This window comes from Ceratotherium simum, chromosome 5, assembly GCF_057802395.1.
Source record: "Ceratotherium simum simum isolate JZ-2026a chromosome 5, ASM5780239v1, whole genome shotgun sequence".
NCBI classification, from domain to species: domain Eukaryota; kingdom Metazoa; phylum Chordata; class Mammalia; order Perissodactyla; family Rhinocerotidae; genus Ceratotherium; species Ceratotherium simum.
Genome location: NC_141904.1, coordinates 40503800 through 40520929, shown reverse-complemented (window position 1 = coordinate 40520929; position 17130 = coordinate 40503800). Strand labels below are relative to the sequence as shown.

General features: G+C 36.4%; 1 protein-coding gene across 6 annotated transcripts in view; it reads right to left on the bottom strand.

Annotated features, from left to right (window-relative positions):
* The window catches only part of GOLGA4 (golgin A4), a 118329-nt gene that overhangs the window by 72438 nt on the left and 28761 nt on the right, over positions 1-17130 (bottom strand). For 5 of the 6 annotated variants that reach the window (XR_015552195.1, XM_014790553.2, XM_087430715.1 and 2 more), the window contains exons 4-6: positions 8539-8853; positions 5011-5058; positions 2564-2620 (exon numbers count right to left, since the gene is read on the bottom strand). Coding sequence is in view for 5 of the 6 variants with exons in the window: in XM_014790553.2 (XP_014646039.1) it covers positions 2564-2620; positions 5011-5058; positions 8539-8853 (420 nt within the window). In the remaining variant the exon portion in view is untranslated. The remainder of the gene's footprint in view (positions 1-2563; positions 2621-5010; positions 5059-8538; positions 8854-17130) is intronic. The other variant, XM_087430713.1, reaches the window with a different exon arrangement.

The following is a 17130-nucleotide window of genomic DNA, read 5'->3' as shown; positions in this document are numbered from 1 at the left end:
GTGATTTCAAGTTGCCAAAAATGAACCCTCCCTCGCTGAAGTTAGCTTTGAGAACAGCAATTGCTTATAATGAACTGCATCTGAATGAGCCAGGAAAAAGTACATGCCAGGCACGAACAGAAGAACAGAGAAAGGAGGAAATGAAGACATTGAAGACAATGTCTTCATTTATTCCCCATTTAACTGGCCTTAAAAGGAAAGCAGAGAACTCTCTCTACTTAGATGAGCTCATAATTTGCATAGTATAATTACCTTTTCCTCAGTATGATATTCCTGTTTAATATCTGTTCATGTTATAAGATTCAAATCAGGCAAAGAAAATTACAGGTATCTGTTGGAAATATTTTTATTTACCTTTTTATTTCTTTATCTGATTCATTAAAAAATATTTAATATGCCAGATATTGACATTAGACATAATATTTGCCTGTACAATCATACATTGCTTAACAACAGGAATGTGTTCTGAGAAATGCCTCATTAGGTAATTTCATCATTTGTGTGAACATCATAGAGTGTACTTACACAAACCTAGATGGTATAGCCTATTATACACCTAGGTTATATGGTACTAATTTTATGGGACCACCGTCATGTATATGGTCCATCATCAACCGAAACATCATTATGCAGTGCATAACTGTATAGTGCTACATTTTGTCCTCCAGAAAATACTAGGAGAGATGTTCATGGATTCTATTGATGCATATGCTCATAACCACATGGGGAAGAAATAAAATACTTTAGAATACTTTCTGAATATCTTAATATAGCAAAATAAAGATATTATACTCAATTTTGGCCTGTCTAAATCAAAGTACTAATGAAACTGTGTATAACTTCTATTTAGACTTTAATCCCAAAGAAACAAAACATTTTATGATTTATATTATCCTGAATGTTTAATTAAGTGGTAATCATGATTTTATGGCTTATATTATTTAGTTGCAGGAAATTTTTCTCTTCATGAACAGAATTAAAAGTATTTGGAACTCTCACCTATCTTAGTACTTACATATATAAATTACTGAATAAATTTTTCTTTATGTAACTGGAACAAGGGTTATAGTTCAGACATATATCTTAGCTACTACTAAAATAGTTTAGATATGTACCAAGTGGGAATTTACTATATAGCCTCTAGACCCCTTGCTTCTCCTCCTTTCTCTTTTTAGCTGTCTCCTGGCCTCATTTTTTGGTGAACATTAAATATACTTATAGAACAAATATACCACAAGGGTTAAAAGGGAAAGAATACGGATGTAATGGCTTATGATCTAACAATATAACATTCTATCTAACAGAATGGGAATAGCATATAAAAATTTATTCTTTTTAGGGGGCCGGGCTAGTGGTTAAGTTCGGCATGCTCTGCTTGTCAGCCATGCTGTGGTGGCAACCCACATACACAATACAGGACGACTGGCCACAGATGTTAGCTCAGAGACAAACTTCATCGAGCAAAAAGAGGAAGATTGGCCATGGATGTTAGCTCAGGGTGAATCTTCCTCACCAAAAAAAAAAAAAAAAAAATTAATTTCAGTAATCATAACTGATGGTAGTAGTAGTAGTAGTATTCCAAGACTGTTGTGTTTATAATTTGGGATAAGACAAATGAGTAATTTCGGATCTTCTAATTTATCATCAGATTCTACAACAGATAAACAGTAAGGAAAAGAAAGGGATGCAGGGATGTGTACATTTAGAGGCTTAAAAGATACATCAAAAAATTTTTTACATGGGCAAGACTATAGTGTATAGGGGTGTACACTTAGGTGTTAAAACCTTAAAGAGACACAAGAAAATACAATAAAAGTCAGGATAGTAGAATTTTTGGAGAAAGGGAGAGGCTTATGATTGGGTTGGGAAACACAGAGGGGCCTTTGGAGTGGCTGGCAACATTCTATTTCTTGACCTTGGTGGTGTTACAGTAGTGTTCACCACATACATGTAAGCTGTATAGTTTTTGTGCATGATTTTCTATATCTGTTTTATTTTATAATTAAAATATTTAAAAATGTTTATGATAAGTGATATAGCAGAGATACAGAATGCTATCCTCCAACCTATATAAGCCAATATTCTCCACCCTTCTCAAGACAGAATAGAAGCAGAAATTAGTAAAGCATGATTCCAAATGATAAATATTTGCCTGGATTCTAATACTTCACTGTACAAATTACCCCCCCAAAATTACAATGAACATAATTTTTATTTTATTTTACCAAAAAGATTGTTGGCTACGAAAAACAAAAAGAAACTAAAATACTTAATAGAAGGGACAGTTTAGCCTTGGAAGTTACCACTGACTGTTCATGTGGGCAAATGATCTTCTATTGCTAAGTAAGACATTCTTATTTCACTAATTCTACCAACAACATATATCTTAGGAGGACTACAAAAATAAAACTGTAAGAACTGATCCCTGGTCTTAAAGGCTGGGCTGGTTAGTTATTACTGTAACTAATGAAGTGCATATGAAACTATCCCAGAACATACAATAGTTCTGATAAATATGAGAGATTTAATCACTATTCTCAAAGTACTAATCACCACAACTTACCTCTCTTAATTCTGCAATTCGCCGAAGTGCTTTATCCTGACTCTGGCTTAATATACCCTTTAATTAAAAATTAAAAAAAACTGATTCAAATAGCTGCATGACACAGTAATACAAAGCAAGTCAAAAATAATTATCTTTACAATATTACAACTGTTTATCCAAAAATAACCTGAGGATGGAGGACAGGACTGAAAATGTTAAGGATATGACCATGCGGAAAATTTGTTAGAAGTTAAATCATGATGTTACAGAACAGACTGCATTGTGGCTATCGTAGTTACAGTATGTTAATTTTAAAAATAAAATTTTTTTATACTTAAATTCCAAATGTAATTTATTTCACTGTAGCCTATAACGTGTGGAACAAGTCAATTACTAGCCTGTTCTAAAAATTTTTGTGACTTAACAAAATAGTCCTTTTCTATATTAAAAAAAAACATTGTCCAGGAGAAAATTGCAAAGAGAACTATACAGATAGCTAAATTAATAATCATATACAAAAATCAAGAAGCTAAAAGAGTAATATTGAAAGACGAAATGACTCATCCTTTCCTGGGAGCAGAGGGTGCTTTTCACTAGTAGAGGAAATTAAACCTGGAAAGTTATCGTCTAGGGGAAACAAAGTAATTGTATATTCATGCACTGTATAAACATAGAGAGGTAAAGAAATGGGGTAATCTGGAGCCTGGAGCTTCTCTGGCTTGTGTGGACTCACAACAAAAAAATGGAGATACAGGTATGCAAATGGTTTGCTTATGACCCAGGCGAGTGTAACTGGGTTGTATTTGTGGGGCCTTATAAGAGAATAAAACAAAAACCAAAGGCTTTTTTTACCCCTAAAGCCATGAACACAGGTTTTGTTTAGTTTCAAATACAAATTTTTAAACGTAGGAAGATACAATGCTGAGAAGGACGAAAAATTGCAGTGCATTATTTACAAGCACCCACTCTGCAGTCTAACTGCCAAGAAGTGGATCCTGGCTCTCCACCTCTTACAAGCTGTGCAACAATAAAGAAGTCCCTTTCCTCACAGGAGTGGTTTAGGGACTAAATACACCATAATGCCTAGCACACAGTAGGAGCTCAACAAATGTTAACAAGTATGAACAGCACTGGTAATAGTGTCGGCAGTATTTACATTTAATTTCATTGCATCTATTAAAAGCACATTTGCCTATTTAATAAAGAGGTTTCTAGGCATGCACACATGGGCACGTATACATGTGTAGGAAAGAATGCAAACCATTGAATTTTATCTCCAATACCCTTTATATTTGGGACTATGCAACCACAATACTGCCACTTAGTGGTAGAGTTACATACATCTAGAAATAAAAATCTATAAACAATTCATAGAAACACAAGCAAGGTACTCACAGAACTTAGGAATATGACCTTTTGAGAATGAATTTATGGAAAATTAATAATACAATGGATTAAATCATAACTATCCTCCACTTTGATAGAACTCATGGTTAAGAAAATATTATCAAACTAAAAACTCTATTTGTAATAATCTCATTTCCATATTTGTTATGGACAATTAAAACACTGAATCAGCAATAACTGCTGTTACCATTGTGAAATGATTATATTCCCAGACCAAAGCCAGAAAATTTAATGTTGTACTTAATGGAAATTAAATGGCAAGTTAAATATTTAAAAATAACGTATATGGGGAAAATGACTAATTTTACCAAAACTCGTTTTAGAAACAACTTTTGGTTATGTAATTAGTGTCTTTAAATCGGACAAAACACTAAACTGTTTTAAATAACTTTTATGTAAAAAAATAAGACTACATTTTATAAATAATACAGCAAACTGCTGGCACCATTTGAACTGGACTGGCTATTTCCCCTTAGCTTTGACGTGTGAATTATCACCTGGGATACCTGGTGGGAAATTTCTAGCCACAAACAGGATGACATAGTGGGGTTGGGGTGGGTCACCCAGAAGAACTATAATAGCTTCTTCTCTCTACACACTTAACCAAGAGCTTTACAAGCAGCAGCCTCAAGGAAATAGAAGAGAGGATGCTTGGGCTTGGACTCTGATATACTGATAAGAAACAGAGATGTCTTGCAGGTATTTTACAAGTAGAAGGGAAAGTTTAGAATGTTGTATGTCTCTTTACCACTAAAACAAAATGCAACCTGCAGACTAAGACACTAAGAGACATTCTTGACAGAGGCAAACATGCCCTAAATCCAAACATCTTAAACACTGTAGGGATCCCAAACTCAAGGCTTCATTCCTATCAGAGGTAAAATCTCTAGATCTGTCACGCACTCTCTTTATCAAATCTCCAGTAATGGTAAAGCAGGTTAAATACTTAGATCATATGGAGAATTATTACAAGTGATGGTTAGAACTATCTTACTATAAGATCCTTTCTAATTTTAAAATTATGTATGAATCAATATCACAGCCAACAAATCACTTACTTGTAGCTTTTTCTTCTCTCTCTGAAGAGTCTGATAAGCTGTAACAAGCTAAAATAAAGAAAAAGTCACCAATAACATTAGTCATTCCTAAATAAATGCAATTATTCTAAACTCTGCTAAAACATCTCATAGCAAAAATCAAAAAATAAATCAGAAGAATCCTTTCCCAGACAATTCAACCTAATTGGATGCATATACAGTCAAAACTAAATAACATGGGCCGGCTCCATGGCTTGGCAGTTGGGTGCGCACGCTCCACTACTGGTGGCCCGGGTTCTGATCCCGGGCGCGCACCGACACACCGCTTCTCTGGCCATGCTGAGGCTGCGTCCCACATGCAGCAACTAGAAGGATGTGCAACTGTGACATGCAACTATCTACTGGGGCTTTGGGGAAAAAAAAAAAAGGAGGAGGATCGGCAATGGATGTTGGCTCAGAGCCGGCCTTTCTCAGCCAAAAAAAAAAAGAGGAGGATTAGCATGGATGTTAGCTCAGGGCTGATCCTCCTCACAAAAAACAAAAATAAAAAATAAATTTAAAAAAAAACTAAATAACATAGGAAATATATTTCTAAAAAATAAAATGTAACTTGACTCTCTAAATAAAGATATTAAATCTCTATTTGATTTCACTTTAGACACATACCTCTTTAAATTTCAGTACCTAATTCTTAGGTGGAGATTAGAGCCAACTTGCCTAAAGGCAGGAGGCTACCCAAACTGTAGTCACAAGCAGCACCATCAGCAACAGCATCACCTGGGAGCTTGCTAGAAACAGAATTTCTTGGACCCCACCCCAAACTAAGTGAATGAGAATTAGGGGAGGAAGGGTGGAAAGATAGGAATGTGTATTTTAACAAGCTTTCCAGGTGATTTTTTTGCTTTGGGCTATAATAGACCATGTAATTGATCTCTAAAAGTTCCTTCTAGTTGTAGAATCTGTGACTATGCCTGTGTAAAAATCTGAAGAAAAGAACCCATAACCAACAGATGAAAACCGGTAATTGAGGTACTAAAGAGATGTTTAACCACTTAACCTAAATAGGATATTTAAACATTCTAGTACAATTTGATGAAATTATGAATTAAGAAATCTTTTTAAACCTGTAAATTACATAGCATTACTCATCTGAAGGCTAAGCACCCAGCTCCAACGAATTATTTGGACCCGACTTTAGAAGTGTTAGTGGTCTCTCAAGAGATAGGCTGCAGCTTTAGGAGGAAGCGCTCCCCTATTCTGAGCCTTGCCATCTTCCTAGGAAGGCTGCTGTGTACCCCTAAATGCCTCTATTGGTGTCTTGTGTCAAGAGGCAGGCAGCAATGGAAGGTGAGTCCAGCAACAGAGATAAAGAATACAAAAAACAGAGCCAGCCTAGCGCTTAAAGTTCGGCGCACTCCACTTCAGTGGCCTGGGTTCGGTTCCTGGGCACAGAACCACACCACTCATCTGTCAGGAGCCATGCTTTGGCGGTGGCTCACACAGAAGAACCAGAAGAACTTACAATTATACACAACTATGTACTGGGATTTTAGGGGGGAAAAAGGAGGAAGATTAGCAACAGATGTTAGTGTAGGGTGGAGCTTCCCCTGAAAAAAGAAGAATATAAAAAACTAAGTTCTGCCTAAGACCAGGACCCTCCCTTATTACCTTAAAACTAGACAGGAAAACGGTGCTCAAAAAGGAGGTAGTGGTGGAAGAGTAACTCGACAATCAGAGGTCACTTACAGCACTATTTCACCCTAGGGACCTACAGTAGCAAGGGAAGGTAGAGACAAAGACTACGGGCTCTTTTCACCCCTAATAAGCTGCATGACTCTAGCTGAGGTAGCCAAGAATAGTAGAAACAACCAAGAAGACCTAGAATCAAATCCAGACGCTGTCAACTGCAACCCATGTGACCTTAAGCACGTTACTTAATCTCTATGATTTAGTCTCTATGAATCTCTAATCCCTATCCTACAAAATAGAGCTAATTAATATTTATTTCATAAAGATGGTGCAAAATTAAATGGCACTATAAATATAAAATGCATAGTGTCTTGCACACTTAAACACTAATTTTACTGCTGCCCTAGCTTCAAACTTAAAAGTTAGTAAGTTAGTGAAAATAACATAAACTGAAACAAACAAAAAAAACTCAGGACCATTATTAACTTTGACAGAAATAAAAAATAAAACTGAAAAAAATTTTAAAGGAAAAAAAATTAAAAAAAAAAAAAAAGGCACCTGATTCCACAAGTGCCTCATGAGGTGCATGAGACACATGGCTTTCATGTCTCAGTTACATCTCTGGGTTCTAGCCAGTCAATAGATTTTAGCCTAATAATTCCTTCCTATTTTGTCAGTACTTTATAACCTTAAAAAGATATTTTACAGGGGGCGGGCCAGTGGCGCAAACGGTTAAGTGCACACACTCCGCTGCGGTGCCCCGGGGTTCGCGGGTTCGGATCCCGGGCACGCACTGACGCACCACTTGTTAAGCCATGCTGTGGTAGTGTCCCATATAAAGTAGAGGAAGATGGGCATGGATGTTAGCCCACGGCCAGTCTTCCTCCACAAAAAAGAGGAGGACTGGCATTGGATGTTAGCGCAGGGCTGATCCTCCTCACAAGAAAAAAAAAAAAAGATATTTGACATATTTCATCCAGGGGTTTTTTGTTGTTTTTGGCTACAGGGTAAAACTACTCATATTGTAGTCATAATTGGAAATAGAAGTTGTGGCTACTTTATATATTAACCTTGAACTTTATTATTCATTAATTAAAATTAACTATAATGCTGATTTACAAACTGTTAGGACAATAAAACATTACACATTCTTTAAAAAAATAAGCCATGGGCAACTTGCTCCAGAAAGGCTTTCCTGAGGAAGAATTGTTTTAACTGCACAGGACAGGGAGAGCAACATACATAACTCAGCCCAAAGGGAAGGTGCTACATTCCTGAAGGACAGAAAAGACAGATGGAGCACCTCTATTTCCTTCCTCTTTTAGACCAAACAGGGAGTGTCATCCTCAAGGGGTTTAGCAGTTAAAAGATTCATTTAAGGCAAAGTTTAAATGTAGGTACAATGAAAGTGAACCAAATGTGTCAGAAAATCAGACTCCCTAAAACATAACTGGAGTCAGTAATAACGGGAATTTGGGTGGCAGAAGTGGTCATTTTGGAGCCACAGCACTTAAGGGTGAACAATAGAGGGGGTTTGAGGAGGAAAGACAACGAACTCTGCACTGGGCGTCCAAGTGACCTTGGAGAGAGGAGCTGGTAAAGGAAAGGGGCATAGAATGTGAGAACCAGAAGGCTACAGATAACAATCTTCTCCAAAATTTTACTAAGAGTCTTGCCAAAGGGCCCCTGTAACACTGAAATTCTTTAACTAGATATTGCCATAGATTACCCACCATTAGTAACCAGCATATCTAGGGAATCAACAGTTTACCCAACCACAAGAGTAAAAGCCATACAATAATATGAATTAGAGAACAAGAGGAAGAAATTTTCATACAGGCAAAAAAGTCAAGCTCTTACCTCAGAACATTTGCCTTTGTAGCTATTCAACCTTCGTTCCATTCTTCGCAACCACTGAATCAACTGTTCTTTGTTGAGACTGTCTAAATTCCCTAGTGAGTCTTCAGCCTCACTCTCCATATCAGAGGGTGGATCAAAAGTGGCAGCAGAAGAGTCCAGGTCAAATCGATTCAGGGACTCTCTGGAAGGTGTTCGTGCCAAAGACTCTTTAGAAGAAGATCGGAATAGAGACTCCTTTATTGGACTTCGAAACAAAGACTCCACGGAAGGCACCCGGAGTTGGAGCTTCTGTGCAAAAGACTGTGTGTCATCTGACTGCAACCAAAACCAAACAGAACAGGTGTGTTAAAATACACATTTAGACTTCTATTATTCCCTATTAAAAGCAATAATCTCTTAAAAGCTCTAATAAATTTAATTTATATTCCTGACATTTTACATAATACACTGTTTTCTGAAAAATAAGAGACACCTGGTTATTTCGGAAAAAGCACTGGACCTGGAGTAAGAGGACTGGGGTAGCTCCCAGGTCTGTCACTGAGCAGTGGAATGAACTTCATTAAGTCACATCCCTTCATTTTGCACATCTTTAAAAAAGAAAGAAGTCATACTTTCCCTGCTGATCTCACAGGTGTGCTGTGACCATTCATCCACTAAATTGTAAGATCCTTGGAGGCAGTGACCATCTGTATTGCCAGTATATACCCACTGCCTAAAATGTGGGTATATATGAAGTGTGAAGTGTGTGGCTGGAATCAAGTAGGCTTTATCTGGAGTCTTCATGGAGGCGCTGATTCCTGATCACTCTTCTCAACAGAAGAGGGGAATGGGGGCAGAGGGAGGGTAATGTATAGTGAGCCCATTTTGTTCAATAAGAGAATGCCAGGCAGCGTTGGCTAGTGACATCTAACTCTGATCTACTTACCATTCTGTCTACTGGGAGTAAAAATAGCATTAAAAAATCATGACGGACAGTTGAAAAGTCTGAGCTAGATCTAGTCCCTCCACACAGATCAATAAGTCCGATGTTAGAAACAGTGATAAGCAAGAGCCACCATTCTCTTAATTAATTTGAATAATAACAACGAAATATAACTTAATTCAACAAACTGTTCTAAGCTGCATTATTTTGTTCTAGTGGCAATAGTCAGTATTTATCAGGTATTTCCTAGAAACTCATTCTCATTAGTGCAACAGGGTCACCCACAAGATCTCAAAGATGCCAGGAATTAAATGCTCAGGGGAGACTGAGGTCATCTGCAGGCAAACATTACAGGAAAACAAAAAATTCCCTTTAGTATACAATTAAAAAAATCAAACCAGGAATACTTTACTCATGGATTTTAGAGATTTAATAATAGTTTTAGGCGAGGCGGGAGTAAGTAAGAGGGGATAACATGCCCCACCTCCTTCATATGCACGGAGATTTATCATAGGTTGTTTATAATAGTAAAAACTGGAACAACCCAAATGTTTATACTTTAAAATATATGGAAGGAGGGTCAAGACATACTATTAAATGGAAAAAAATCAGGTTATAAAACAACATATATATTCTGAATTAATTTTGATTTAAAGTACAGTCATGCATGGCTTAACGACGGGGATACATTCTGAGAAATGTGTCATTAGGCGATTTCATCGTTGTGTGAACATCGCAGAGCGTACTCATACAAACCTAGATGGTATAGCCTATTACGCACCTAGGCAATATGGTACTAATTTTTTTTTAATTATTTTATTGAGGTCATGTTCGCTTATAACACTGTGTAAATTTCAGGTGCACATTATTATACTTCAGTTTCTGTGTAGACTGCATCAATAGTCTAGTTTTTCCGTCATCATACACACATGCCCCTTCATATATGGTACTAATCTTATGGGACCACCGTCATATATGCGGTCCATCATTGACCAAAATGTCATTATGCAGTGCATGACTGTAATTACATATACTTTTCAATTTATATATATTTACACAAACACCTGTAGAACCAGGTCATTAAGGACAAACACCAAAAGTTAACAGTGAGTGGTTCTGAGTGGTAAGTTTTTAGGTGATCTTTATTTTCATTTTTATATTTTCCTGTTCTTTCTATTTTTCCTTCATAATGTACAAGTTTTACCTTTACACTGCAGGGGTGGAAAAGGTCTTAAGGAAGAGGAGGGACCTTCATGCTCAAAAGCTTTAAGAACTGCTTTACTGCTATTCCATTACCGGCCACTTAAGACCCATGCAAAAAGTGCTTTTCAGTTTACACAGTCTTCTTGGAAATTGCCCTAGGACAAACAGGTGAAGCAAGTTGAATAACACTAGAAATAGTTGTTATTTTAGGGTCAGCCAGAAGCTAATGAGCAATGTCAAAGACACGTATTTGCAGAAGGTGATAAACTTAATAACTGCCACGTCTACTACGTTCCGGAGTAACATGTTTGAGTGTAGTGATTCAGGCTGTGGGCTGTCTAGTAAGGCGGCCTAAGTTGAAATCCGACTCCGCCACTATGTTCTACATGACCTTAACCAAGTTACTTAACCTCACTAGTCTTGTTTCCCTCTCTGTAAAATAGAGATGATAAAAACAATAATGATGATAATAATACTAATACCACCACCCACCTTACATGGATGCCACAGGACTGAATGAGTTAATATATACAAAGTGCTTACAGTGTAGCAAATACTCAATAAATGTTAACAATTATCATTACTATTAGAGAAAGGAGACTAAAACAAAACAAAAAACAAGCTTATAAAGAAGAACATCATACACAAGCTTATGCGGCAGACTCTTCTGGGTACATGATGCAGTAGCTAAGAGCACAGGCTACAAGTCTTACTTCTACCACTTACTAGCAATATGACCTTGGGCAGTTTACTTAACCTCTCTGTGCCTCTGTTTCTTGATATGTAAAATGAGAATAACTACAGCACTCACCTCCAAGGGTGGCTGTGAGGAGTAATAAATTAATATATGTGAAGTACTTAGAACCATGACTGGCCCAAGGTGAACAATAAATACTGGCTATCACTCGATATTCAATCTTCCCTTCTTCCTTTACACCAGACCCCAGTTTGGTTCAGGGTAACACATCCAGGTAAAAACATTCACCTTCCCAAATACAAATTAAAGCCATCATGAGATACTACCACACATGCACTAGAGAATGGCTAAAATTAAAACTATGGAAAATATCAAGTACTGGTGAGGATGTGGGGCAACCCACTTTGAAAAACTGTTGGTATTTACTAAAAGTAAACACATGCACAGTCTCCAAACCAGCAATTTCACTACTAAGTATATGCCCAATACAAACGTGTAAATATGTTCAACAAAAGATATAAACTAGAAAGTTTATAGCAGCATTATTCAAAATAGTCCCAAACTTGAAACTGCTGTTGATGCCTATCAATAAAACAATGGATAAATAAATTATAGTCTGTTCACCAATGGAATAGTAGACAGCAATGAGAATGATTTACAACCACAAGCAAGAATACAGATGAATCTCACAGAGTACTGAGCAAAAGAAGCCAGACACAAAAGAGTACCCACTTTTGATTCCATTTACATCAAGTTCAAAAACAGGCAAAATTAACCTATAGTGTTAGAAGTCAGGATAGCAGTTACCCTTGAGGGTGAGAGGAGGGAATGGAAGGGAGCACAAGGGTTTCTGGGGTGCTGGTAATTTCTTTCTCAATTTTGGGTACTGGTTACAAAGGTGTATTTGGTTTGTGAAAATTCAGAAAACTGTATAATGAATATATCATACTTTTCTGTGTATATATATTATATTGTGATATATCATATTACATTATATTACACTTCAACTAAAGAGTTTTGTGGCTTTTCTTGTGAGGAAGATCAGCCCTGAGCTAACATCCGATGCCAATCCTTCTCTTTTTGCCAAGAAAGATTGGCCCTGGGCTAACATCCATGCCCATCTTCCTCTTCTTTATATGGGAGGCTGCCACAGCATGGCTTGACAAGCGGTGCATCAGGTGCGCGCCCAGGATCTGAACCTGCGAACCCCGGGCCGAGGCAGCGGAGTGTGCGCACTTAACTGCTATGCCACCGGGCTGGCCCTAAAGAGTTTTTTTTTAATTAGCATTTCCCAGACTCTGTTTCAGCTAGGAGTGGGCTATGTGACTAAGTTCAGTCAATAACATACATTATAAGTCAAAATCTACAGGATGGAACCTTCTAGAAGAGATATTATTTTCCTGACAAAAAGGAAAATATGCTGTTTGTCCTTGTCTTCAGTCTCCTCCTGTTGAGAAGGGAGATGTAATTCCTGGAAGCCAACTTTTATAATTGTGAGGGTGAAAGGCAGTGGTAAGGATGGGGAAAGGAAAGGGAGTTGGGGGACAAGAAGCTAAAGTGAGAAGGGTCCTTACTGACTGTTTATCTCCAGAACTTCTGATAAGTGAAAAACTAAACTTCCACTGGCATCAACTGTTGTCAGGTTTCTGGTATCACAGACATTCACTAATTTATAATTCATTTCTTTAAAAACTGATGGGGGTTAGAGAAGGAGAAATGTGTTAAGTAAAAATAAAGGAATATATCAGAGTCACCCTTAACTCCTTTGTCTCCCCCATTTAACCTTGTTTTCAATCCCTCCTTTTTATTTCCCCAACACTGTTCTTGTTAAGACCTTTATCCACTATCAGCTGGATATCTGCTGCAGCCTTCTGTTCTCTTGCCTCAAATCTCTTACCTATCAATCTGCCCCTGCCACACTGTCCCCAGGATTGTCTTCTTAAAATATAATTCAGATAATTTCATTCCAATTCTTAAATTGGACTCCCATTTAATATAAAGTTCAAAATCCTTAGCTTATATTCAAGGTTCCCACTTCCCAAGACCCATTTCTCTGTAAATTCACCCTTCCATGCACTGAAAACTTGAGTCGTAATAGGCAACTTCCTGTTCCCAGAACAACCCCATCGCTCTGTGCCTCTGCACCATTGCCCATACTTTTCCTGCATATGGAAATCAAGATATCCTTCAAAACTCAGCTCTTATAGGAAACCTCAGATCTCACCCATCAGAAATAACCTTTCTTTATGGCCTAAGCACTTTATCAGGACCACTACTGAAATACTTATTGCATTCTGACTCACCATTAGTTACTTACATGCTGGTACAACAACTAAATTGTTTATGGCCCAGAATAACTAGAGACAATACAGCACAGTTAAGAACACAGACTCTGAATCAAACTCCCTGATTTGAATCTCAGCTTTACCACTTACTAGCTTTAAGACCTCTGTGTTTCAATTTCCTCTTCTGTAAAGTAGAAACACTAACAGCACTACCCTAGTAAGATTGCTATGATGATTAAATGAGTGAAAACATTTAAAATACTTAAAATGGTGTCTTATATGAAGTAAGCACTAAATAAGTTTTTCTATCATTATATCTGCTGGGCACACACACCCCCACTCCAGACTGTATGCTCTTTTAGAACGGGATCTATATTCTCTATCTCTGTAGCCATGCCACAGTGCTTTCCAGAAAGTAGGTACTTTGTAGGCATTTGCTCAGCTGAACCTTAACCTGGCAATATGATGATGATCCAAAGGGAGATATTTCAACACTCAATGCTTGGTCAAAATGCTATGTATCAAAACACATCATTTTATGTATATAGCATGGTTATTCTAGAAACCATCAAAAGGTATTAGTACATAATCAATAGCACTCAAAAATTAAAAAGAAGAAATGAAAACATACATGCACAAGATGATTTCGACAATAACGTTCACAGTAGTTTTATTCACAATAGCCAAAAACTGGCAACAGCCCAGGTGTCCATTAACAAGTGAATAAACTATAGAATATTCATTCAAAAGAATCTTACTCAGCAATAAAAAGGAACCAACTACTGATAACCACAACAAACATGGATGAAATTTCAAAAACATTATGCTGAGCGAAAGAAGCCTTCCACAAGAGTATATACTCTATGAGGCCACTTACATAAAGTTCTAAAACAAGCAAAACTAATCTATGGTATGGTGGAAAAAAATTAACAGGTTGTCTCTGGGAGGAAGGGCCATAAGGCAACTTTCTGGAATGTTGATAATGTTCTATAACAATCTCTGTATGGGTTTGGCATATGGGTATGGCCATTTGTCAAAACTCAGTCAATGTACACTTGAGGTTTGTACATTTCATTTTATATAAAATTTACCTCAAAAAAGAAAATACAAATATTGAACTCTAGCTAATGATATACATGCTGAAACATTAGGGGGAAGAGTACTGCGGCCTGCAACTGACTCTGAAATGCATCAAAAAAGTAAAGCGGATAGAGGAATGTATAGATGGTCAAATCTGTGATAAAGCAAGCATAGTAAAGTATCAATGATAGAATCTAGGTGGTGGGTATACAGATATTCACTTTAAAGTCCTTTCAACTCTTCTGTATGTTTGAAAATTTTCATAATAAACTGTTGAAAATAAAAGAAAAACGAACAATATTCAAAAAACAGCAACAAAAAATTCAAAATTCAATTTTAACACTATAATTTCTTTTATATTAAAAATTTCATAAATGATTTTCAAAACAAGAATTCTCCCCATAATTAAGAAAAACAATAATAGCATATGAGAATGGTCATTTAAATCCCTATGTTTTGCTGTATTGAATTTAATGAAATTCATTTCTCATTTTGTTTTAATAGCATATAAATTCAAATGAGGCAATACATGGCAAAAAATTACACCTGGATAGAGTGATATTTTGTGTCTGTCTATGATAATCTCACAGTACTATCGATAACTAGCCACTGGTCCTTGAGCAAAAAATTTACAATTTCACGCCTGATATTTCATCTACACAATAAGAGAGTAACACTAGATCCTAGATTCATCTCAAACTATGATCCAATAAAACTATTTTACAGCTTCTCAGATAAAGATAAATGCTCAAATATGCCTGTTTTGCAAAATGTATTTTTCCTTATTACCTGGGGGTGGCATATACTAATTATTTTCAAATATCTGAGTTTTACAAGTCTGCTTGAGGTAAAACATCAGCTATCTGCCTTCTCTTGGAGACGAATGAAAAATCATTTTGATTAGCTGAATTTTATGAACTGCATTAAACAATTTCAAAGTTAACTGTATTTAACAGACATTTTTCTGCAATAGATATACACTTTTCTGCCTTCTTAAATAAGGACAATGAATAATCCTTTTTAATGACGCCCATGCCACAACAATTACATTGTGTGCCAAAATCTATTGATTTACATAGGATGTTCTACCCAGTAATAAGGGGGCCACAGGCAGCTACGCTTTATGAACTCTTGGGCCTGCTTTCTACCATCTCTTCTACCTTGATGTCAACTCTGAGTTCCTGCAGCTGTCAGGATGCCCAACCATTGTAAGTATTCTACCCTCTTCATGGATATACATTGTTCCTAATTTGCTAACACCAACCAACTTGTCAGAAATTTGTAAACAGACTCTGAGTGAAGGTATCTCCTTGTTATGAGAATTAAATGAGATCATATACATAAAACGCCTAACAATGCCTGACACACAGTTAACACTCAATAAATATTATTTTTTTATTTTTTATGAAAATATTTGTATTTTTTAAAAGAAAGTTCAAAGCCTTTAGTGGGCTTGTTCATTCTTCACCTGAACTAAAACTTAAATCTCTCCTGAATCTGTTACAAAGCTGGTTATAGTTCATTCTAGTTTTTGCATTCACAACTGTATTTAGTCTTCCTGGACTATTCTATAAAAGAAGAAAATAAGCATTCCAAATAATATTCTTCAATAATAGTCCTTAAAGATCACTGGATCTGTCCAATACCATTTAGATTGATGCCCCCCAATATTTTACCCCTACCTCATGGCACGTATAAAAAATGATGTATTTATAGATGACTTGGGATTAACTGAGGATGCTGTTCAAGGTCAGAGTCAACAGGCCAAGGGACATGGACTGTACCCAGAACCTGACCAGCCTCCCTGAAAGGAATGAAGATCTCGGCTCACAGGTAACCTGTTTATAGAGTTTGGGACACCGTAATTTATACATTTGATAGACAATACTTTAGAATGTTTAGTCTACATAATTTAGTTCATAAATCATTTAGCTCATAAATTGTCCACATTCATGCTCCAGGTTCACAGAATTAGAAATGTTATTGCCCTACATTAGAGACTGCTGAGAACAACTGCGTTAATGATAATAATCATCACTAAAGCCAAAGTAAATAAATGCTCATCTCAGACACTGATACCATTATGATTTTTTTAATGAATTTTTTTTCTTTCTTTTTTGGAAGGAGTCAAAAGAATGTCATTTGAGCCCCCCTCTCCAAATAAATTTTTCAAATCAAAAATAACCTAAATTCTCTAGCAGTAAAACACTCTGCATCAGAGCAAACTTTAAAAGAAATCCCATTTCCTTCATATCCCCCTTCCAGATTATGTAACTCAACATGTCTTTCAATATGATCTCCTCCATAATCTTTTACAACTATAAAGTCAGATTGCTTTTTTCCAAAAAGTTTTCTCTTCACTGCCATTAATTTTTAATTAATTTAATTAATTTTAATTAATTAAT